This window comes from Ictidomys tridecemlineatus, chromosome 9 (genome assembly GCF_052094955.1).
Source record: "Ictidomys tridecemlineatus isolate mIctTri1 chromosome 9, mIctTri1.hap1, whole genome shotgun sequence".
NCBI classification, from domain to species: domain Eukaryota; kingdom Metazoa; phylum Chordata; class Mammalia; order Rodentia; family Sciuridae; genus Ictidomys; species Ictidomys tridecemlineatus.
Genome location: NC_135485.1, coordinates 12222699 through 12247513, shown reverse-complemented (window position 1 = coordinate 12247513; position 24815 = coordinate 12222699). Strand labels below are relative to the sequence as shown.

Below are 24815 nucleotides of genomic sequence, written 5' to 3'. Positions count from 1 at the left end.
TAAGAAGATGTCATCAACGCTGAGTTTCTTTATAGTGACAAATGCCAAGTCTAACAAAGAATCATAGGCCCCAAAGAGCTGTGGATCAGAGATCTAAATATATGTTTCTAATTTTTCTCTTTGATAAAATGGGGATAATATTCTAGAATCTTAAAAAAACAGGTAGAAGTTGGGAGGAAGAAGGGACCGCAGAAATTCAGGTCAATAACTTCAATGCTACAGATGAGATTAAATAAAGGATTCCACCTGTGTCCATTTCAGTCATCCCCAAATTGGAAACCAAGTTGATTTAGATGTGCAAGAGATTTACGGGGAGAAATGTCTCTAAAAGATAATATAGGAGGGAACAGGAGGAGACAGAAAGCATCCATTGACGGTGCTGCAGGTCTGACACCTGTGAGAGGAGAAGGAAGGAGTGGAGTCCATGGGCGTTATGGTTTGGGTCTGAAATGGCATCCAAAAAAGCTCACATGCTGGCAATGCAGCAATGTCCCGGGATAGGGCTTTTAAGGAATGATCTGATCATGAGGGCTCTAACCTCATCCATGGGTTAATTCGTCTGGCAGCTTAATAATTTGAATACGCTTCTGGGTGGTAACAGTAGGCAGTTGGGGCATGACTGGGGTGTGTCCTTGGGGACTATATCTGTCCTGGTCTCTTTCTCTCTCTCTGTCTCTCTGTGTCTGCTTCCTGGCTGCTGTGAGTTGAAAAAATTTTCCTCCATCATGCCCTCTGCCATGATGTTGTGCCTCACTTTAGGGCCAAAAGAGTGGAGAAAGCTGAAGAGGGACTGAGATCTCTGAGTCTAGGAGCCAAAATAAATCTTTCCTCCTCTAACTTGTTCTTGTTTGGTATTTGGTCACAGAGATGCAAAGCTAGCTTTCCCAATAGGAAAGTCCTCAGGCTGCCATACACCCACGAAAAAGTCTTGGCCAGGCCAATGAGGAGTTCCGGAACGAAGACTGAAGATGAGAGGGGTCATGCTGGGCAGAAATAGCCCAGTCTTGCTGCCCGCAACAGGCTTAGTTGTTGGCTAGAAGTAGCTTAAGAGGAGTCATTACTTTGTTGTGAATATCTCTGTGGATCAAAAGGTGTGAAAGACAGAAGCTGGCAACTAAATATACTCCCCACATCAGGTTTCCTTGAAGGGAAATCTGAACAGCATACCTCCTCCCCTTTCCAAAGACACTTGCATAGGGTCCTCAATCTCAATGCTGTACTTCCTGTCTTCCCATCTCAGTCATGACTTAAGCGGGGCCAACTAGACTCTTGAGTTTAAAATTCAAACATTAGAAGAAAGAAATTGTCTTCTTACTTGAATGGCAAACCTATAATTGCAAGGTAGGGTGGTAATTTCCTATTTCTTGTTACATGAGAGGAGCAACTCCTCCGAATAAAGAGAAGTAGAATCCGGCAGCACTGAGAGGTGAGTGGAGAGAGAGTTTGTATATTTGTATTGGGCACATGGTGTCCTTAGTCCTAGTCCCCAGGACCCTGCCTAGTGCCTCCTGCACTGGGAGCTTCCTCAGAAACATGGGTCAGTGTATTCTGTTTCACTTGGAGTAGTAGGCAGATTTCTCAGATGACCCAAATTCCTAGCCCCTGGACCACACACCGTTTCCCAGTTATTGCATCAAACACTAATCTAGGTATTGCAGTAAGGGATTTTGCAGTTATAATCAAGGTCCCAAATAAAATGACTTTAAGGGAGGGAGATTATTCAGGTGAACCTGACTTAATCACATGAGCCCATAAAGCTGAGTCTAGGGATTAAAAATAAATCAGATTTGAAGTGAGAAAAGCTCAGTGAGGGAGATGGAGAGGTTATAGACTAAAGAATGAAGGGACCCTCTAGGAGCTTAGAGAATTCCCCTGATGGCAGTTTCACAGCCACAGAACTTAATTTATTGGAAACAGGTTTTCCCCCGGGGTCTTTAGACTTGAGCTTAGCCAGAACAACTCCTTGGCTTCATGCAGTCCTTGAGATTCTAAGCAAAAAACTCAACTGTGCCACACCTGGACTTCTGATACACAGAACTTATTTTAAGTGACTAAGTTCATGGTGATTTGTTAACTAGCAATAGAAAGTGAGTTTGTTTACTTTACACCTCAAGAAGTCCAGACCAAACCACTGAGGAGAACAGAGGCTCATTTTTACTCTCCCCATCAAGACTCTAGAAACTATTTTTCTTTGCTGTTTTACTTGGGTAGGAATCTGCGACAGTAGTATCTAGTGTGATTAAAGATTCCAAATATTGCGTCTGAATGGAGTCAGAGGGAACACAGGATGGTTCTTGGTTCTAAGATAAGCTGGGGCCACTGAAGGAATGAAGAGGAGAATAGGAGGAAATGGCTGACAGGAGATGGTGTCTGGGGACCCAAAAGAGAAAGGTCTCCTGACTAGTCTTCAGCTTCCCCTGTTTCAGCACCGCAGCCAGAGTGCTGTTTGTATAATGTGAATCAGATCCTGTCCCCCTGCTCAAAACTCTACAGGTCTTCTTGTCTCACAGGGATGAAATGAAGTTCTTCATTGACCTAAAGGACCTTTGCCACATCTCCCTGTCCTCTCATTGTCCCCTCTTCCCCATCCACACTCACCTCCTTGTGAAACCACCAATACCACATGTTCCCTATGCCTGTAGGACCTGGTCTTAAAATAATAATAATAATAAATGATTCCAGTAAGAACACTTGACAAGGGATTTAACCTCTTAGCAAAAATTTCAGTGTACCACACATTATTGTTGACTATAGGTACAATGTTATGCCACCATTCTCTAGAACTTACTCATCTTGCTTTGTAAAACTTTATACCCCTGGGGAAACTCCCCATTTCCCCCTGTCACAGCTCCCTGGTAACCACCATATTACTCTTTGATTCTCTGAATGTGTCGATTCTTTATGCAGGTGGAGTCATGCAGTATTTTCCTTTCTGTGACTGGCTTATTTCACTCAGCAAAATGTCCTCCAGGTTCATCCATGTTGGCTAGGACTTAGCTCTTGAATTCTGGCCTGGAATGCTCCTCCTTCAAATACCTCACTACTCTTTATCTTTGCAAGATCTTTACTCAAATGTTACTCTTTTAAAGAAGCCTCTCTTGACCACCCTGTGTAAAATTGCAACTCCATGCCCTGAAATATTCCTTCCTTGCTTATATTCTTTTTATTAGCACTTGTCACTATCTAACAAATTGTTTAATTATTTAACCTTTATTTATTTTCTGACTCTCCCTCTAGAATGTTAGCTTTGTGCGTGCAAGGACTTGAGTTTGTTTTAAGCTTACCATGTCCCCAATACCAAGAGCAGAGCTTGTCACATAGTGGACACTCCATAAATGTTTGCTAAATGATTGATCAAAAGGGAGACGTGTGCATAAGGAGAGACATACTATTATCTTCTAAGGGTAACTTCTTTCTCTTTACAAAGAATTTGGTGGTGAGCATATCCTTGAAGAAAAAATGGTGGGTTAGCTGCTTGTTCCCACTAGCTACAAGAATCCAGTTTAAGAACAACGACTTGCAGCTTGCTTTTCGTGTGGAGCTGACAGTGTAGACTGCTGTGATGGAAAAAGAAATACATGATATAAAACATAACCCCCCCTCATGTGGCTTTATGATACAAAGCACCTGGGGGCCTGGAGGTTGGCTCTTGATGACAGTTATCTTTTATAAATATTAAATAAGTATAATCTCAAAACCACTCACTCATCCCTCCTAGCCTGCTTCCACCTAGGCAGCTGCCACTCTTCCTTGTCTATCTTTTGTGACTTGAACAATGAAACCAACCTGGTAACAGCACTCTTCCCAAGGTGAGATTATGTGCTTTATTTCAATCAGGGAGGAGTAAAAGAACAGACCAACCAGGTTGTAAACACTACAGTAAGGACTAGGGTTGCAGCTCAATGGTGGAGTGCTTGCCTAACACACGGGAGGCTCTAGGTTCAATCCTCAGCACCACATAAAAATAAGTAAATAAAATAAAGGTATTGTGTCCATCTACAACTAAAAATGTGTTGTTTTGTTTTAAAGCTACGGGGCTGCAGTTGTAGCTCAGTGGTAGAACACTTGCCTAGAATGTGTAAGGTGCTGGGTTCGATCTTTAGCACCACATAAAAATAAATAAAAAGGGACATTCTGTTCATCTACAACTACAAAAAAAAAATTAAAAAATAAAAGCTACAGTGAAACATTCCTAGCTATCCCCCAAATATTCTCAGAACTAGAAATATCTACTATGTTTATATGTGTATGAGTAATATTCATTTTTTATTGTCCTTAAGGTGTGAATTATTTGACTTACACCCATTTATTTGATTCAGCAGGTTTTTTTTTTTTTTAATTTTTTTTATGAGCTTCTGTTTTATGCCAGACACCATAAAACAGGGAGCAGGAGAAAGACAAAGGGACTTTTATTACTTAAGTTTAGGTTTGGTTATACCTAGTAGAACACACCCCACCCCCACCCCGTCCCCCAATAACAGTAGCTGTAACACATATGAAGTTTTTATCTTCTTTCTATAAAAAGTATACCTGGGGCTGGAGCCAGGCTCTTTTTATCTTCATGCTTTGCCATGCTGCCCTGGCCTAGAATGCTCCCCCAGATGTCTGCTTCCTGGCCACCCTTGCATCTTCCTGAATCTAGAATAAGGACACCTGTGGAGATGTGGTGCTGGCCGGCTACCTTGGATGGAGGAGGGATCTGAGGAGGCTGACTCTGCACTGGGCACCTGGGACTCCTCGGCCTGGAGCGTGGACTCCACCCACAGTCATTAAGGAAGGACAGGGCTGGTCCAGGAGCCAACACAGAGAAGAAGCTCCCAGAATCAAATCCAGTATGAATATTTGAAGATGGTTCCATACAGGAGACTCAAGCCATCTGACTTAATTCAGAGAGTTGGATCCTTGCAGGCACAGGGCCATATGTTGCAGGGGAAGGAACTAAGATTTTAGAGTCAGACAAATTTGGGTTCATGGCCCAGTTCTTTCACTAGCTTTGTGATATGTGACAAATTATTAGTCCTCTTTGTTTTTCTCAGTTTATTCCTCTGTAAGGGAGAATAATACTACTATTATTTTATTAGCATTACTATTGTTAGTATTATATAGGCACTATTCCTAGCATAAAGTAAACATTACAAGCATTGATGATGATGATGATGATGATGATGATGATGATGATGATGATGATGGGTACAAACTGCTGTGAGACACATCTCTCCTACTCCTATCTCTCCTACTCACATCTCCACACTGGTCTGCCTGGCAGGGTCATTCTTCCTACTAATAACAGGCTTTTCCCATGTGATAGAGAACAGGTCACAGGTCAGTGAGTTTGCATATCTCTAACATTCAGACCCAATAAGGAGATGAAATATTCTCTCTAACCTCAGGGAATAACTCCCAGGAGGGGCTTTGCCTGGCCTGTGCCAGTCATCAGCCCAGTCTGGGACATGTATTCACACCTGTGGTCAGAGACAAGGGTTGGCTGGATCCTGATAGTGTGTGGGTTATCATGTTTTCTGGGGAAATAAATAAAATAGTTGTCACTGTATTTCCAGTTGTTATGTCCTTTTGTGTGATTATGTGGTTAATTGTTTTAATCAATTTGTTGGTAAATTAAAAACTCCTGGAGGCAGGGACCGTGGCTTCTGTATCTGTATATCCTTGAGCATCTAACATGGTACTTGATAAAGGAAGACTTCTATAAATGGAGGCTATTGAACTGGAACTGAACTGGTTTATGAATGAGAGATCAGAAAATAACAGATTCTGTAGATAATTCCCCAGGAGATAGATTGAGGTTCCCTGGGGTTTTATGGGCTCCAATGTTAAAGTATTCAGAAAGTCTTTGTCCTTCTCATGAAGAACTTCAAGGCCAGTAGAAAGAACACTGAAAACCAAGAGATAAAGATATAGTCCTGGCACTTCCATGAAAGTTGTGTGATTGTAAAAATCAGTGGATTCTTGATGCCAAAATTTATTTATTTTTGAAATGAGAATGATCATGGGGATAACTTCCCCCCAGGCTTAAAATTCAACAAACATATTTATCTTTCTTTTTGACATTTTTCCAGCTATTTTTGAACCTCCATTCAACATCTGAGCAATGTTATAATCAATTGTTTAAAGGTCACTGTGCTTACTTGGTACAACTTAGAAATTTCATGATTCCTTTTTCAATTTAATTGGAGGACTCAATTTAGGGGGAAAAAAAAGAAAAGAAAAAAAGAACACTAAACTGAAAATCAGAGAACAGGCTATAGATTCATTTTCCCAGGAAGAGATGAGGGATATCAGCTTCCACTCTCTGAGCCTCAGATTCCTTGTTTGTATACAACACAGCTAGTGTAGATTTGGTAAAAGCCAAGATATAACTTTGTAAGGAATGGGCTCAGAGGAAACATCCAGTATTTCTTTTTCTTTTGGTAACTGGGCCATCTTTAGCTTTTGCTGGACACAAGGCAGCCCAGTCCCGGATGGCATTTCTCAGCCTCCTTGTGGCTGAAAGTGGCCATGGAATTAGTGAAGGCCAGAGGGAGGTGAGCAGAGGTGATGAATGCACCTTTCAGTTCTTCCCCAACCTAAGCACCAGCTGCCCACCCTGAGCCTCCCCTATTTCCCCTTCTTACCAGACAGGAAAGGTGACAAGCATAGCAGTGGCCTTGGACCCAGATAATGGAAGGTGCATGCTGAGAACTGACAAAGATGGAGGGTAGCAGAGCTGAGTGGTCACTAAACTGGTCCACCCAGTTCTGGTCACCAGCACCCTGGGGACTGTTGAGAGAAGAATGAATTTCCACTTTGTTTAGCCCTCTATATTTTGGGGGGATCTTCTTATAGTAGCTTAGCCTGCTCCCTATCAATACTTTTACTTAAGATCCTACCAACTATAGAATTCAGGTTCACTTTTACTGAAGAGTCACTCCTGCTTTCTTTCAGTGGTTTTTGTGGTGGTGAAGAACACAGGCTCTGGAACCTGAACAGAGTAGAATAATGGTCTGATTGCCTTCTAGCCATATAACCTCAAGCACAATACTCACTTCTCTGTGTCTTGGTTTTCCTATCTGTAAAACTGGGGCAACCATAAGACTTACCCGCTGGGATGGTTAAAAGGATCTAATGGGAGAAGGTGTATAAAAATGTTACCACAGTGCTTTGTAAACCCTCAGGTGATGTTAGTTGTTCATGCAATTATTAGCACTATTATCAGTATCATCCCATTGCTATGTCACCACCATTATCATGTATTCATGTCCTGCAGAACTAGTTTGTTGAGCATTATGGGATTGGGGAACCTAATATGAACAATCACCTGTCCTTCATTCAGCACTCTGGGATTCTCTGAGCATCTGTTTGACTTAGTGCCATGTATGATCCACATTCTAAAGAGACCTCTTGCCTTTTCATGCATTCTGGTTGTGCTCTTGTCTGCAGTATGGATGAACATAGCATTAGCTGTGCCCACAATTTTGTACGCTGAGCATCTCTTAGGATCCAGACCATCTGAAATGATGTAAGAATAAGGAAAATTGGTAGGTAGCAATAAGGAAAAATGAAAAAGGTAGGTAGCAATAAGGAAAAATTAAAAAGGTAGGTAGCAATAAGGAAAAATGAAAAAGGTAGGTAGCAATAAGGAAAAATGAAAAGTGGAATAGAGAATGGTTTGTTTTTTATAATTGTCATCTTTATAGTTGCTTCTTGATTATGAAAAAAAATCCCAATGAAAGAAGCTTAAAAGCCATCAACAAGAAAACTTTCCCTTTTAATCAAATATAATACTGGACAGAGAAAAAAACTTCATAGTTAATTGGTTCATTTAGATTTGGAATCTTAAAATAGTTTTTAATTTTTCTTTCATCATTTTAATTAAAACCATTATACATATGTTATAGGGAATTATGAAATATGACAAAGAAACATTTTTTCAAAAATTGAAATCTCCAGCTGTGCACCATGACACATGCCTATAATTCCAGCAACTCAGGAGGCTGAGGCAGGAGGAAGGATCACAAGTTTGAGGCCAGCTGCTGCAACTTATCAAGGGCCTGTCTCAAAATAAAAAAAGGATAGTTTATTTTTATTATTATTATCGAAAGCATCCTGGATTCAATAGCAATACCAATAATAATAATAATAATAGTTTTTTAAAATCAAAATTAAAATTATCCATAACCCCACTACCTAGAGATAACTACTACTAGCATGCTGAGACACCTCCTCTGAGTCTTACCTCAGCTCTCCTCCTACCTCTCCAGGAGTAGCACTTGCTCCCTTCTACTCTTCCACCTAGATTCTGTCCCCAGAGCTCTTCCTTGCTGCTGTCCTTGGGTTCCCATTCTCTCCCCCACTCAGGACACTGGCTGTCACTGCAGTGTGTGCACTAATTCTGTCCAGAGAAAGGCAACCAGCAAATCAATAAGCTCTTCTAGGACTTGATCTCACGTGCCCTTGACACTAACAAACAGAGATCCAAACTCAAGGTCTTAAAGCACTCTAGGCCCAGCACTTCCCAAAATGTGTTATGAGGATATTAATTGGAATAATAATGATTATTATTTTGATAACAAAAGAACTCAATGGCCAACTGCTGGGGTAAAGAGAGAAAAACAACTGTGTTTTAACAGAGCTGCAAACACTTCCCAAGCTTATCTGACCATAGACTCACATCTATTCCCTTTGGGAAATGCCAGTTTAGTTTGACCATTTCATTTCTTAGGAGAGGAAATTTCATTTTCTAGAGAGGTTAAGGGACCTACTTAAGGTCGCAGTGCTTGACAGGGCAGAGCTGAGCCTCGGAACTCTGGTCGTTTGTTGGCTGGCCTTGGGCCTCCTGCCAGCCCTCCCAGCCTGCACCATCTTCTTGGCTGGATGTATTATATGATCCTTTCAGGTGCTCTTGTGTTTCTCATGTTTTGTGTCAAAGTAGGAACCAAGTCCTTATTTCTTATTCTATCTCCTCCAGTTCTGGTGCTGGTGCCAGTGAACTATATTGGGTTTACTTAGAAGAGTCATGAACATCAGCTTGATGGACACTTGTTCTTACTGACATAGCACCCATTCTTCTGGGCCCAGACTTCTAATTTCCTTTGAAATACTGGCCATGGATAGCCTCAACCTTCAGACCATGTGATTGAGGCAGATCCATCCCATTCCCCTGGTCCCCACATGACATGAAAGTAGCCAGGCCATGCGTCCACCCCACTGACCACAAGGACCAGTCAGCATTAGACATGTGTTAGCTTTAAGGGTTTTGTTGGAACTGTTGTCAGAGACAAGTTCTCTCTCCAAGAGTATGCTGAGCTGGTAAAATTTAATCTGAAAGCAGCCTATGACTATGTTGTCCAGACTCTACCAAGGAATAAAGTCAGTGCAGAGGAATAGTTTTACTTTGACATAGAAAGAGATGGAGTCAAGATGACACCATTTAAGAGCTTGTACCTGATGTTAGCAATGGCTCTGGGCTTCTCCCATGCACGAACCCATACATTTCCTTTAACTCAAGCTAGTAGATGTGGGCTTCTGTTTTCATACCTAGAAGAGTCCTGATTAGTAAGTCTGCACCTAGCTAGGATTCAGTTGCTAAAAAAAAGTAATTATTTTAAAAGAGATTTCACACATTTTTAATGGACAAAAAAGATCTGCCAAGACATGCTACAAAGGCCTTATTTCATAACCACTGGATCTTTTTTCCCTTTTCATAAATAATGAAAGGCTCTTCAGGAGCACATACTAAAATTCATTTTCTACCCTCCAGCACTGACAGAGAGTATAAGATTGGCTCAGGGAACTCATCCAAGAGAAAGGAGACTGTCACCATTTGTGAAAATGGAGATGACTTTACACGTAACTCTATTATCCCGCTCCACCTTGGCAACCTCCCAGCTCCTCACCTTCAGAATGTGTTAATAGGATTTCATGCAACCTCACAGACAGCTACCAGATTTGAACCAAGTGAAAAGCGCTCTGGACTCGGGGTGCTCACTGAATTCTCACTGAGGAACTGTTTCTACCGATTTCTGACTTTACCCTCTGGGATGTGTAAAATACCCAAATTGCATTTTTATTTTTAACCAGTAGTGACATGCCTTTTCTTCCAGGCAGTTCTGAATAAGTCCCTCTCGGTATAACACATCTGACTGGTGCCTCCTCTCTGGAATTCAGAATTCTTCTTTTCTTTTTCATCACTTACTCATTCACTCCTTGCCACCTGTTGAATTCTGGGCTAGGGTTTTGCCAGGTATTGAGGATACAGTGGGGAGTAACAAACACCCATACTAACACCTCTTACTTAGGATCTACTGTGTGCCTGTTAGTTGTCTGGCCCAATGTTGTGCTTTTGGACAAAAGGTTCATCTGTCATGACTCTGCCCCACAAAGCCAGCAGGCTTTGCAATGGTGAGTCCCCATTGACCATGTCCTACTCTCAGGTATGCCAAGCCAGATTAAGGCTGAGAGCCATTGATGTGGTTGGTGAGGAGCCTTCTGGGAGTACTAAACAGCACTGTCTTGAGTCAGCCCCTAGATTTAGAAGAAACACTCATAGATGCAAGAACACTCTTAGAAGAACACTTAGACGCAAGGAGAAAAAGTGACATAAAGTAGATTAGTTATAAAAAGGATAGTCTGGAGGAAATTATTTCAGAAATTTCTAGGCAGCACAGACAGCAGTCTTTGTATCAAATGTTTTTCAATGCTGTCAACATTTGTTCCCAAAAGAGGCTTATGTAAGGTTGAGGTTTGGAGATCATTTCTGAAAGCACAGACTAGCCATAGCCAACGCGGGCTCCATTCCTCACCTGTGACCTGAGGTTAGGGAGTGCCTTGCACACCTCACTACATTCTCAGCAGCAGCAAGCACTAGCTTACGTGCTTCTCCATGGAACAGAGGCCCTAGTGCAAAAAACAACACATTTGCAGTAACTAGGCTGCTCAGACTGAAACAGGCCAATTTCTATTTCTCACCAGTCAGATGGAGGCAGCAGAGCCAAAGCCAAATCCTCCAGGAGGCCTCAGGACGTGGCCTTCCTCCTCATCTCCTTCTAGGCTGTGTCTCAGCTGATGTACGTGAGGATTAACTGATGCAGAACATTCTGTATATTCTCTAGTCTTGAAAACAACAACAATAACAAAAACTAGAGTTGTTCTGATTATATTTGAGGTACACACCCATCAGAGAAAAGTTGGAGAATACACAAAAAACAAAAGTTAGAGGGGGGAATGATCACCCTTCATCTGCCCCCAAATAACTCTGGCCATGTTTTGGTATCTTCTCACTTTTCTTTGTCAATGTGTGTTAACATGTATGTAAGTGATCACGTGTATGTAATTTTAAAACAAACTTGAATCTATCAATTTTATAAATTTTTATCTTAACTTCTTCCTAGTTTTTTGAGATCCTTGCCATGGTGATCTGTCATGGACTGTGTATTCCTATAGATTCTCCTGGCAGCACAAGTCAGGGATAAAAGACTGGTTGTGAACTGTACCCAGTGTGGCCCTTTCATTTCTGGAGTTCAGGTTAAGTGGGCAGCGTCTGCCCCATCACCAATAAATTAAAAACCTGACAGAGTGTTTAGCAAAACTCCTGCCACTGCACCGGAGGCTACATGCAGTATGAGCACAGAAATTCAGCCTTGGCTGGGAAAACAATCTGCAAAGATAACTGGGATCATAAATGGAGGTTTGGGTTTTGTTCAGGTGTTGTTGGCAGGGGATATTTAGCTTGAAACATACTGTTTATTGAAGATTTGTAGATGGCACAGTAAACAAATTGGAAAATGTTACAAGAGAGTTTTCTCCCCGGAGAATGGCGGAGAAAATAAAAATTTATTTAGAATGGGCATTAATGTATTTATATTTATTATGATGTGGAATTTACCTTGTAAAGCTGCTTTGTGAGCCAGAAAGTGCTATGTAAAACTAATGCTAACACCCATTATTATGTCATTTATTTGGAAAAATGGATATGTATATCCATGTCAGTGAGCATACAAAGTCTGCTTTTAGAATTTAAGTATATAAAATTGTAATCTAAACGGGTGAATTTGCAGAACCATTATGTCTGCTTTTGCAATTCACACAATTCTGTTTCTATGCATGTGGTTATAGGTTTTGATATTCCTGCTTGGATTGCTTGTCTGCCAAAATAGTTTCAAGGAGAAGTATTAACTTTTCTTTATTTTCATACATAAAAAAGTATCATGGTTTGGATATCAGGTGTCCCCCAAAAGTTCCTGTGTTAGTGCAAGAGTAGAGGCAAAATTATTAGATTATGAGAGCTGTAACCTAAATAGTCTATCCTAATTTTCTTGGACTAACTGGTAGATAACTATAGGCAGGTAGGTGGGGTGTGGCTGGAGGAGGTGGGTCCCTGGGATGTGCCCTGCCCAGGATTCATCTTTCCTGTGATCCCTTCCTCTTTCTCTTTCTGCTTCCTGGCTGCCATGAATGGAGCAGCACTCCTCTACCAGGCCTTTCTGCCTTGTCTTGGGTCCAGAGCCATAGAGTCAGCCTACCACAGACTAGACTTCTGAAACCATAAGCCAAAATGCGCTTTTTTCCTCTAAATTGTACCTGTCAGGTATTTTGGTCACAGAGTTGAAAAGGTGGCTAATACAAGAAGTATCACTCACACGTATGCATATTTATTGAGCAGGTTGGCTAATCAAGGGAATTTTCCATAAAGCTCTAGACAAGTGACTTGAGATTTGAGACAGACAATATGGTCCCTTTCCAGTCCCCACATCTTCTAAAGCCTGTAAAACTACTCAAAATGAAGGCAGATCTGTGTCCATGTGTGAGTATTGGAGAAGCTGAAATTAAAAGCCTTCCTGAGGGACTGCCCTCACCTTTCAGCTGAGCCTCAGTCTACATTGCTTTGGGAGACAGTTGGATTCCAATTACTCAGAAGCTTATGTCTCACAATTCAGTGCCACATGCAGTGAGGCACCTAGCAACAGCTCTCTGATGGGCAATGATGAGATTTTAATTAGCTTCTTGGATCTGTCTAGAAATCCATTCCAAGCTCATTTGTGTGAGCCCAGCCTGGTCTGGGTCCTGTTCCAACTTGTTTCTATAAAGGAAGAGGCAGCAACCACATGACCTCTGCCCTTCTGGGCTGCTTTCAGGATTCCCAAACATTGAAGCTCCACTCTGTGCCCAATGAAGAATCCAAAGCAGTGACCATGGCCTTTCTCTGGTCTGGTGTCTCCAGATGCCATGTTTCTGAGTAGGGGTGTGTAGCTATCCTGCAGCCAGACAGGGCAAAAATATTTTCTGGACTCTTCCTTGTCCTCTATCCCATACCTGAGAATCACTGGCCTGCCGCTCCTTCTTGTCTACAGCTCTCAAAGCCCATACCTTTTCCCCGGCTGTAATCTAGCTTTCTTACTCCCCTAAGTTCTCTTCCAGCCTCCATTATACCCAGACCGTACTTTGCAGCCAGGGCACAGTCCCAAAACTTAAGAAATGGAGAGTTTTAATTGCTAGAAAGGGCACAAACCTTGTAAGAAAGAAAGACTTCCTGCCTGGATCATGCACCACAGGTTTCCCATTGTACACACCCATGTGGCTTTCAGACGCTGAGATCTCTTGCAACTGAATATAAAAATGCAGATCTCTGGAAAGCCCAAAGACCTTCCCACATCAGGATCTCTGGTACAAAGCCTGGGAGTCTGCGTGGGCACCAAGTGCTACATGAGGAGAATAAAGCCTAATCCCTAACCTGGAACGTCCCACCCCTGCCCACCTGTCCAGCATTGTATCATACTGTTCTCCCCTCTCCTGGTTATAGCTAAAAGGACAGCCCTTTGCATGTACCCCCACAGTCTACTCTACTGCATGCCTCTTTTACTTCCTGGTCTTATTCTGCTCCCAACCTGTCTTTTCCTCAGACTCCTTCTGCCTAACATTTGCTCATCTTTCCAACCTAACCCAAGTATTCTCTGCACTCTGATAACATTTCTGCTAGGATGAAATGGTATTTTATTCATTCATCAAATATTTATATTTGCAAAATGTAAATTTATATTTACAGAATCCTTGAACATTCCAGGTAATGTTCTGGGATCTAGTGGTGAACTCAGCAGACAAAAACCCCCTCCTGCATATAATTCATATTATAGAAGAAGAGAAAATCAGTAGAATTGCCAGATTATATGGTAATTGTATGTATCATTTTCCACAGTGGCTGCATTGTTTTACACCCCACCCACCCCCGGCAATTCACAAGAGGCTCCCTGTCCTCCCCAGAATTTGTTTTCTCTCTTTTTTAAAAGATATCCATCTTAACGATATCCATCAAAGCTAAAACATTGTGGCTTTCGTTTACTTTTCTCTAAGGATTACAGATGTTGTGTATCTTTTCATGAGTTTATTGGGGGACTCCAAAATTTTTACCTAAGCAATTGGAAGAAAGGAGTTGCTGTGGAATGAGATGGGGACTATTGTGGGAAGAGCATGTTTGGACAGAAATATCCAGAATTCAATTTGAGAAGCGTATTGGATATCAAAGTGTAGATATTGGTATACAACAGGATATATGAGTCTGGTGTTCAGGTGACAGGTCTGACCTGGTCAAACAAATCTGAGAGTCAGTAGAAAATGAAACATGCATAAAATCATGGGATTGGGAGATCCCAAGGGAATGTTTATAGAGAAGACAAACAGTCCAAGACCTAAGCTTTGGAGCACTCCTATTTGAAGGATGAGAATGAGGAGGAACTAAATAACCAAAGATATGGAAGGCAGTGGTCAGTGGTCAGTAGAAAGGTAGTGTATTCTAGAAGCCAAGTAAAGACAATATTTTAAGCAGCAGGAAATGATTTATTAGGTCAATGCTGCCAAAAAAAGTTGAACCAGTGAAGCCTGAAACTTGACTCTTGTTTTAGTAATGTGGAGGTCAGTTGTGATCTTGATGGGCTATTTGGGTAGATTAATTGAAAGGCTGATTGGAGAAGATTCAAGAGAGAGGAACTGGAGACAAACTAGTGACAGTGGGTATAAAAGCATTTGAGGAGTTGCTATAAAGTGGTGAAGGAAAATGGGTGAGGTGGGATCAAAAGAAGTATTTTTGGTAAGGATAAAAATCATAGCACATTTATATATTGATGGGGCTGACCCATTAAGGGTGACGCAGGAGCAAAGGGAATCACTTGAGTAATGTGATCTTTTCCCCTAGGTTTCCCTGTGCCTCTTCAGAACTCCAAATACCCTTAAATGTACTGATTATATTACTCTTGATCTTTCTTTGTGTATTAGTCAGATTTTCCTGCAATAATCCTGGGTAACAATCAACTCTCAAGTCTCAGTGGCTTTGACAACAGTGACTCATTTCATGCTCTGGTTGGCTCTGTTCAGCTGCTCCCGGCTGTGTTTGACTAAGCCACGATAATTCTAGACTTCCAGTTGGGGTCCAGGCTACTGCATGTGTCTCTTGATCTGGGACCAGTGACTATGCTGCACACACTTTTCTTGTGACAAATAGTGAAAGCACAGGAGGACCATCCAAAACACACACACAAACACATTTAAAGGCTCTGCTTGCAACCAGTCCATTCATTTTGTCTTGGCCAATGCAAGTTCAACATCATTGGAGAAGTAAAAGAAATGCCATCCACAGAGTGGGAGGAGCCATGGCATGGAAGATGAATCAAGGGGGTGGGGAGAAGGTAGACAAATGTGTGCTGGGATGCCGTAATGGATTTTAAGTTCATTATGCCATTTAATCTCCAAAGAGAGCTATGAGGTACACACTGCTCCCCCATGTCATAAATAAGGCAACTGAGGCTCAGAGAGGCTCAAAAACTTACTCAAATTACCATAGCTAGAAAGAGGTGGGGCTACAATGTGTGCCCAGGCTTAGCAGGCTCTAAAGCAATGTGGCCCCTAGATGTGAAGTTAACCTCACTGCAAAATAGGATTAAATGTAAGAATGTCCAAATTGTAAAACTGTTACATGAGTAATTGAAACAACATAAATTGCCTGGCCCAGTGAATGTCGTACTCTGCATACTCAGCACATAGAATTGCCTTTCTGTCCCCTTTTCATTTCAATTCTAACTCTTGTTGCTAAACTTGATGGAAACTTTTTTCAGGATCTGATGCTTGTAGCCTAGTTAAATCTATAATGCTCAACCTCAAAGACCCCAACAGGCTCCGTGCTAAAATTCTCTCTGAAGTCAAACTATTTTCAGTGGATTTGTAAAACTCTTGGGAAGACCTCCCCCCTTTCTCAGTATTTCTCTTGGCTGCTAAATTATTTATATCCCTTGATAGATGCTGGTCAGCCTCCTCCTGAGGAAGTAGATTTGCAAATGAAGCCTGAACTCGTTTCTTTGATACTTCAGTGTAGTAGTAACAGGCAAGCAGATGGCAGGGGAAGGCTGCCACGTGACCCCTGAGGCACCGCGCCCAGAAAGGTAGCTCAGAATGTGCTCAACAATGTTCAGAGCAGGCTGTGGAGATTGTGTCTCTGAAATCCAAGGAGTTTTCCTTTTGAGGGGATGGAGTGAGAGGAGAGAAGGAAGAAACATGTTATGAGTACCTACTATGTGCCACTTCAGCAATGTAATTCTATTTGATTCTCCCAGAAACTAGGTGTGGGTTATCTCCATTTTACAGACAAGAAAACTGAGGCTCAGAGAAGTACGATAACTTGAGCATTTAAAAGATAAGTGTTATAGAGATGGATATGGCAAAACAAAATGAAAGTTCATTTGGAATGAGTCCAGGGCCGGTGTTGCTTTCCACTGTGCAGAGACCCTGGCTCCTCTTACACCACGTTCAAATCAACCTTAGCCCATGGTCCAAGATGACTGCCTGGAAATAGAGCCATTTTAGAAGAAGTAATGACATTTCTTATATCCACCTGACCAGATCTTGGTCACACAGCCACTCTGAGCTAGAGGAGAGGCTGTGACATGTGACAACACACCCACAGAAAAGCTAGGACTCTATTTCTGAGGATGAAGAGAGAAACAGATACTTGGTACATCAGCAACTTCCATTACAAGGAATGCTGAGGACCTCAGCCTTCCTCATAAGAAATGCTGTTGCCACAGAAATCTCCATTGGGCTGAATGTGCCCCATGGACAACCATAACAGGAAGAGTTTGGTTCCATAGGTTCTTGCTGTGAGCCAGGCACCATACCACATGCCTCGCAGCATGACCTCATTTAACCCTTCAGTTACTTTATAAAACAGAAACTTTACTCTTCCCATTGTACAAATGATGAAGCTGAGGCCCAATAAGATTACATAGCATGCAAGGCCACAGCTAGCAGACAGCATCTGTGTGCATACATCTATATGTGTGACATCCTTATAGGGGCAAATGGGATCTACACTCACATGGCACAGCATCCTTCTTCAAGACAATGGTAAACACCTAGGAGTGTGGAGCAGGCCAGGCACTGTGCTAGGTGCACAAGGAGTGCAAAAATGTGAGCTGAGTTCCCCATGCTTAGGAAGCTCTCACTCTAATTCATTGTGCCTAAATGTCCATAATTATGACATGAAAGAGCCATAACCGCTTTTTCCAAATGGTCCAAAATGTCCTGAGAAGACAGATGAATGGGATAACTTTCTGTATCTGCAGGGAGCTGCTATGGTTTGAATGTTTGTCTCTCCAAAATTTAAGATGAAACTTGATCCTTAACGTGGTAACGTTAATAGGGAGTTAATTAGGAGATGAGGGCTCCACTCTCCTGAGTGGGATATGGACCCTTATAAAAGGATTTGAGGGAGTTTGTTTGGCCCTTTCTGCCCTTCCACTATGTCAGGGCATGTTTGTCCCTTCTGCCACATAGGACAAAGCAACAAGGCACTATCTTGGAAATAATGAACAACACTTACCAGACACCAAATCTGCCAGAACCTTGATATTGGACTCTTAGCCTCCAGAATTTTAAATAAATTTCTATTATTTATAAATTACCCATCTGTGGTATTTTGCTATAGCAACAGGTAAAACAGGAGATAAGAAATGCCTTATAAAGGAAGTGAAATTCCTTATATAGTTTCTCAATTGTTTAAAACTCATTTGCCTGGAATTATACCATTTTGTGTTTGTATCTTCTCCTTTCTTCTGAACTCTTTTCATTGGCCTTTCTCTCATCTCAGTCTTCCCCCCTACTCCCACTCCCACTTTGGTCTTGTTTGCCCATCTAGCCATCTACACTCTCTGTTCTTCTTCCCTTATGATTACCCCTTCCCTAAATTCCATTTTCTCTTAACCACAGCAGCCTGGATTCTGATCCTACAATAGACTAAATGCTACCAAATACTCTGGCTTTTTGCCAACCCACAATTAAGTGTCTCAAATCTTTTCTTTCTGGATAGGGTAGGTTAGGATAGGATAGGAGGTGGTGTTCATTATATAGGCATTGGATAGAAGATATTCCTGTGCATTACCTTATTTAGCTCTCACTTCAACCCTAGAAGGTTGATGCTATTGTTACTCCCATTTTAAAGACAAAGAACTGGGCTCCACCAAGTTTGAATCACCTGCCTAAAATCTCCAGCTAGGAGACAAAGAAGCCTGTACTCCACTCTGTAACCCAAGCTCTTAATCATTTCTGCTACAAAAAGCAAGAAACAATAATTAATGCTAGGAGTATAGGAGTGGGCCAAGAATTAGAGTCAGGGTCTCAAGAAACATGGTACAGAATTGAAATCACTTCTATGAAGACAAAGGAATAGGGAATTTTAGAACAGGTTGCTTATAAGGTTGGCCCTCAGTTAGCATCTGGGAAATTATTCAATTTACAGAGGAATCCCACTACTCAAACTAACAAGGGTTGCTCACTATGCCTAAAATGTTCAAAAAACATGGTTTGTGCTAAGCACCTGCTTTCCTTCTGGGAGTTTGGAAATTGGACACATGCCAAGTAGAGGTTGCCTGGCTGAGGATTCTCCAGTAAAAACCCTGGGTGCTAAGTCTTTGACAAGTTTCTTGTGTTGTCATACTGTGGGGTGGTCAGCACCCCACTGTGGTAGGTTCCTGCTGAGGAGGTGTGAGCTGCTTGGGAAATAAAAAGTCTGAAATAATTACTAAGAAAGAGAGACAGAGTCAGAAATTAGTTAAAAGCAGAGCCCCTGATAGGTCTTCCAGTCCTGATTCTTTATTAAGGGGGAGTACATCAAGGCACAGATAAGGTTTCAGTGGGAGGAGTCTTGCTTCTGGGTGTGGCAGGGGTCTTGGAATAAACAGGTTGATTGGCATTTTGGCAAGCCACACCCAACTCTAAGAGGCTGTGGGCTCCAGCTGGCTGCCCATCTCTGATGCTGTGCTGAACTTGTGGTGGAGCTAGGTAGGAAGCCACATGAACCCGGCATTCTCAAACCAGCAGGGTTGCTGTTAGGAGTTCCCAATATCAGGCTTTCCTGCCTAATGGCTTCAACATCGTTTTAGTTCACGCACAGTTCACATATGGGTCATGGATGGCTTCTGGCACTGTTGCAACTCCTTCATAGGTGAATTAACTCCATTGAAAGGGAAGTTTACTATTATAGGGCAGACCGCTTAGAAAACATACCAAGTCCACTTTCTCCAAATCGGAGAGACACTTTATTTAGCCAGCCTGGCCAGAGACTGCTCCCCACAGAACCCTTAACTGCAAGGAACAGCACCTAGCCTGAGCATTTCAAGGTCTTTAAAAGCAAAACCTGCAAAAACCACATCCAGGTTGGCGAAGCAGCAAGCAAGCAGAGGTACAGAAGCTGAATTGAGCAGTTAGCAAAACAATGTAATGGGTACATTGGTATTTCCCACAAGACTTTCCAGGTTGGCATAGCAGCAAGCAAGCAGAAGGGAAGTGAGTCTCAAAATGACTCTACTTGAGTACAAGTTAAAGAATTGTTACTAACGTCTAGACAATCAATCTCTGACAGGGTACATTGCCCAAGAAAAATGGGAACCAAAGATAGAACAACTTTACATTGTATAAGAATTGCCATTTTGTGTTGCCAAACATGCTATGCTACGCAACTGTTGATAGGTACAGAGCCGGAGTGTTCCCATGGGAGAAGCATTTCTTACATGACATGGAGTCTCAGGGTAAAATGAAGCCTGTTTGCATTGCCCAAATGGCCAGGCCCATAACACTTACCCCTGGCTTGCCGTCCAGATTCCACTCCATGCACTCTTACCCTTAGCTGATTTTGCTTTGTGTCCTTTGCTATAATAAATCATAGCCATATGTATGACTATGTGCTGAATCTTGTGATTCCTCTAGTGAGTCACAAAGCCTAGGGTAGTCTTGTGGACCGCCAACATGTTGGGGTAACTAACAGATGTGGTAACAGATAACAGCAAGTCAGAGTCTCAGCATGGTCATTTATATCTGGCTCAGGTCCTCCCAGTAGAGTGCAGCCCTACTGAGTATTCAGGGCTCAGATGCCTTCCATCTTGAATTTAATCTTCCTCTAAGTCCTCTCCATTGTCTGAGATAGGTAAAGAGGCTGTGTGAAGGATACACATCCTTCTTAACCTTAATGTCTTAACCCAAGATAACATGCATTAATCCATCCACCTGAATTCAATTGGCAACTGTTAGGCTATGGTCCTGCTAATGCAGGGGGCTAGGAATGTGGTTTCTGCTCAATGTCTGAGACCTGCAGCAAACTATGATAACTTGCAACAATCCCATTATAGATACTTAATATGAACATACTGTGCATTCAATTTCATATCAAGTATTATGGAGCAACATGCAGAAGTGCTATTGTTCTTACCTAAGCAGCAACTGACAGACAAAATGGGATTGACCACCCAAATGAAGAAGGGGGAAGGCTTGCTTTTTCCAGTAACTCTTCTCTCCTACCAGACCTTTCCTCTGTGTTTCCATAGTAACTGGTGCTGAATCCTCTCAGAGCATTTATAAGAAAGCATTTAAACTTTCCATTTTCTAGTCTGTCTCACTGAATTGTATTTTTTAAAATATTTTTAGTTATATATGGACACAATACCTTTATTTTATTTATTTATTTTTATGTGGTACTGAAGATTGAATCCAGTGCCTCACACACGGTAGGCATGCACTCTACCACTGAGCCACAACCCCAGTCCTGAATTGTATTTTTAAAAATATCTTTATTTGTAGATGGACACAATAACTTTATTTTGTTTACTTATTTTTTTATGTGGTGCTGAGGATCGAACCCAGTGCCTCACATACGTGAGGCAAGCACTCTACCACTGAGCCACAACCAAAACCCTGAATTGTATTTTTGAGGTCACAAATCTAATTGTCTTATTGAGCAGCAATTACCTCCAATAACCAGCACAGAACTTGGCCCATTCAAGATGTACAGTGAACTCATGAATAAATAAATGACTGAATGAGGCAGCAAGATGCAGTGAGACCCTGTGTGGTGAGCATGTGCTTTGGGTTAATCACACCTTCTTATTGATGACCTTTTACTGAACTTCTCTGAAACTGCAATTCTCATTCTTAGAACAGGAAGAAAAACATTAAATTACAGAGTTGCCATAGGAATTTTCTGAAATCATGAGTGGATATATGGTTTCTGTCCCTGTACAAGGCACATGATAGATTCTATAAAAATGGTATTTATTATTAATACGAACTATAACATGGTACTAAATTCAACATTCACTTAGCTCCAGACACGCTCTTGGATGGTAATCACTGGGAAGCCATAGAAAACACCAGAAGTTGGCTGAATTCCGTGCACAGAGTGATGCAGAGGAGTTCTAGAGATGAAACTTCATTTCATTGTGGTGTCTTCCTGGGAGGGCAAAGAGGCTAGTTTCCCTGGTCCCTGCATGGAAGACGTCAAATTCATGATTCTTTATCTAGTGCTTATTCTCCCAAGGCCTCATAAGATGCCAAGCTCATCTTACACCTTGAAAGTTTCAAGATGGAGTTCTGATTCCTTCATCTACCCTTTTCCTTCCCCATTTAAATCTTTTGGAGTGTCCACCTTGACACTGGGGACCAAGAGTGATGAACAGCGAAGACCAAGCTCCTCTCTCATAGAGCTTACATTCTGTTGTGGAAGACACACAATAAACCAAGAGCTACATCACATGGAGACAATGGAAAATAAGACATTAGGCTGTTTCCTGGGTGTATGTTACTCTTCCTTCAAGCACTGCAGTCTCGAAATAAAGTATTGTTAAATCTATAACACATGTCACCTCTGGTGGTGCTCTTTGGTCTTCTTAAATATTCATTTTATACATGCAGGTGTGCTTTGGGTTAATCACACCTTCTTATTTATGACCTTTTACTGAACTTCTCTGAATATTTAAGAATATTAATTTTATACATGCACACACACACACACACACACACACACATCACTTTCAACTTTTTAAGAAAGTAACAGAAAATTTTGTTTTTATTCCAAACTACATGTTGGAGAATCCCCAGTGCAAATGCTATCCTCCTCTGCTTGAAGAGGGGGTTCTCACCTGCTTAGTTTCCACCAGGCTCCTGAAATGGCCTCTTACCTCCAAGGAACTCAGGGCCACGAGGATACAGAGTCCCTAGTAGAAATCTGACAATGACATTATAGTCTAGTAGACAGACTCATGAATAAGGAAACACCAGCCACCAATCAAGGCTAAAGGTAAATCAATGTGAATGACTGTGCCACAGGACAGCATTTTAAACACCCAAGGGAACCAATGTACACACTTGCTCTGGTGCCTTCTTCACTGGGATGTCTAGAGGCATTTCAAATTTAATACATCCAAAGAGAATCCTTGATTTTCTTCTCCATATCTATTCCACCTAGTCTTTCCCATCTGAGTAAACAGCTACCTGTTGCTGGAGCCAACATCCTGGGAATCATCCTGGATCTGGGCTTCCCGCTGTGTTCCTGGGTTCCTTCATCCCATTCTCCGCTTGGCAAAGAGTACTTTTCCCCTTTTGTTTTAGAAGTAGAAAGGGCCAACATCCTTTTCTGGTTCCTGGTCTGGGCAAAGTCTTTCGATGAGGGGGGAGAGGTGTGATGTCAACTGGATTTTTCAAAGATACGTTCTGTCAGGCTCAGGAGGGTCCCTCCATGTGGAGTTTTCTCCAATCTTCTTCCTGTACCTGTGGAGAATACTTGGGGCTGGGTTTTCTAAGATGTTGTTGGTGTTTTGCATTCGTAAGTGTTCCTTTGGAACAAAGAAGATCACATCACCCCTCTGCTTTAAAACTCCCCTAGATTCCTGCTGTCCTCTCAATGTCCCCTGTGGATTACCCTCTCAGAGAACTTGGCTTCCACCACCTCCCTGTGCCACTTCCCGGCTCTCTACAGTTTTCAATAAGCGGCAGCCACCCAAATCTTCCCAGGCCCTGCTTGTGCCATTCTACCTCAGTCCCCAGTGTGGAGGAACAGCGTCTATGGCCACAGCCGCCCTCCCACTCACCCAGCTCCCTTATCCTAACTGGGCTCTGCTGACTTTCTTGCAGGTCATTTATGCCCTCAACACCCGCCAGGATGAGGCGGAGGCGAGCCTGGAGGCGCTGCGGGAAGTGCACCAGGAGGAGCTGGAGGGCGCGGTGGCCCAGACCAAGGCGAGGGTCCTGCAGGAACAGGGCAGGAACAGCGACGACGAGGAGGCCCTTCTGCAGCGCATCCAGGCCCTGGAGAGCGCCCTGGAGCTGCAGAAGAGGCTGACTCAGGAGGCGCAGGCCGAGTCGGCCACCTGCAGGGTGGAGACCAGAGAGCGGGAGCTGCGGGTGGAGGCCGAGCACGCGGAGCGCGTCCTGACGCTGTCCAAGGAGATGCTGGAGCTCAAGGCCGACTACGAGAAGCGGCTCCGGCACCTGACAAGCCAAGAGGGCCCCCAGTGGAGCCGGCGATCCCAGGAGAGCCCCGAGGCCAAGGCCGAGCCCGGCCCTGACGCCGAGATGCAGGAGGTGCTGCTGGAGGTGGAGCGGCTGCGAGCGGAGAACCAGCAGCTGAGCCAGGACTACGCCCGCAAGGCTGAGGAGCTGCAGGCCACCTACGAGCGGGAGAACGAGGCCATCCGCCAGGCCATGCAGCAGTCGGTGAGCGAGGCCCTGTGGCAGTGGCAGGAGAAGGAGGCCGACCTCCGCAAGAACTTCCAGGTCCAGGAGTCGGCCCTGCAGGCCCAGGTCAGGAAGCTGGAAGGGGACCTGGAGCACAGGGGTCGCAAGATAAGTGACCTGAAGAAGTATGCCCAGAAGCTGAAGGAAAGGATTCAGGTAAAGTGGCCTCTCTTCATAACCCCCCCCCCCAGGGCTAATAGGCTGCCGATGTTGTACACCTACTGTGTGTAAGGCACTGTGCTGGGTACTTGATTTCTACCAGAGTGAGCACGGTTATCTCTATCAAGTTCATTCAGCACATTATTTATTAAACACCTACTGGGTGCTGGGCCCAGGGCTATGGGCGAAGGATGCATGATGAGCTAGACTTAGTCCTTCAGCTCTGAGAACTTAAAGACTTTCAGGTTACAGATGAAGAAAACAAGAATGAAATTGAGAAGTTTAAAGACTGGCCTCCCTGAACATGAAGTGAATGTTTTTGAACTCAGGACAACCTAACTCTAAAGCCTGGGTTTATTCCATAACAATGTGAGTCTCCTAAAATCCTCAGTACATTTGTGTTCCATTGATGAGTCAGCTGGTGAGCCCTACAAAAGCGCAGAGCCCCATTTTTAAGAAGTAGCAGTCACTAATATTTCTAATACTTCCTGAGCATTTTCTTCTGTACCAGACGCTTAATCTCATTTAATCCTTACTAGAAAAAGATTAACTAACAGCCAGTCAGAGGATGAGTAGGCATTTGATGAACCCTAAGCCACTAATTCCAGAGACTCAGGGCTCCT

The 24815-nt window shown here is 42.8% G+C and overlaps 1 protein-coding gene and 1 long non-coding RNA gene across 3 annotated transcripts in view; one reads left to right on the top strand and one right to left on the bottom strand.

Annotated features, from left to right (window-relative positions):
* Positions 1-24815, top strand: part of Fam184b (family with sequence similarity 184 member B) — a 105626-nt gene that overhangs the window by 25382 nt on the left and 55429 nt on the right. For both annotated transcript variants that reach the window (XM_005318940.5, XM_078021123.1), the window contains one exon: positions 23431-24189. In XM_005318940.5, coding sequence (XP_005318997.2) covers positions 23431-24189 — 759 coding nt within the window. The remainder of the gene's footprint in view (positions 1-23430; positions 24190-24815) is intronic.
* Positions 7822-8416, bottom strand: LOC144366492 (uncharacterized). Its single transcript, XR_013425554.1, has 2 exons — positions 8231-8416; positions 7822-8045 (listed from the first exon to the last, which is right to left on the bottom strand). It is a non-coding gene; the product is annotated as an uncharacterized LOC144366492 (long non-coding RNA).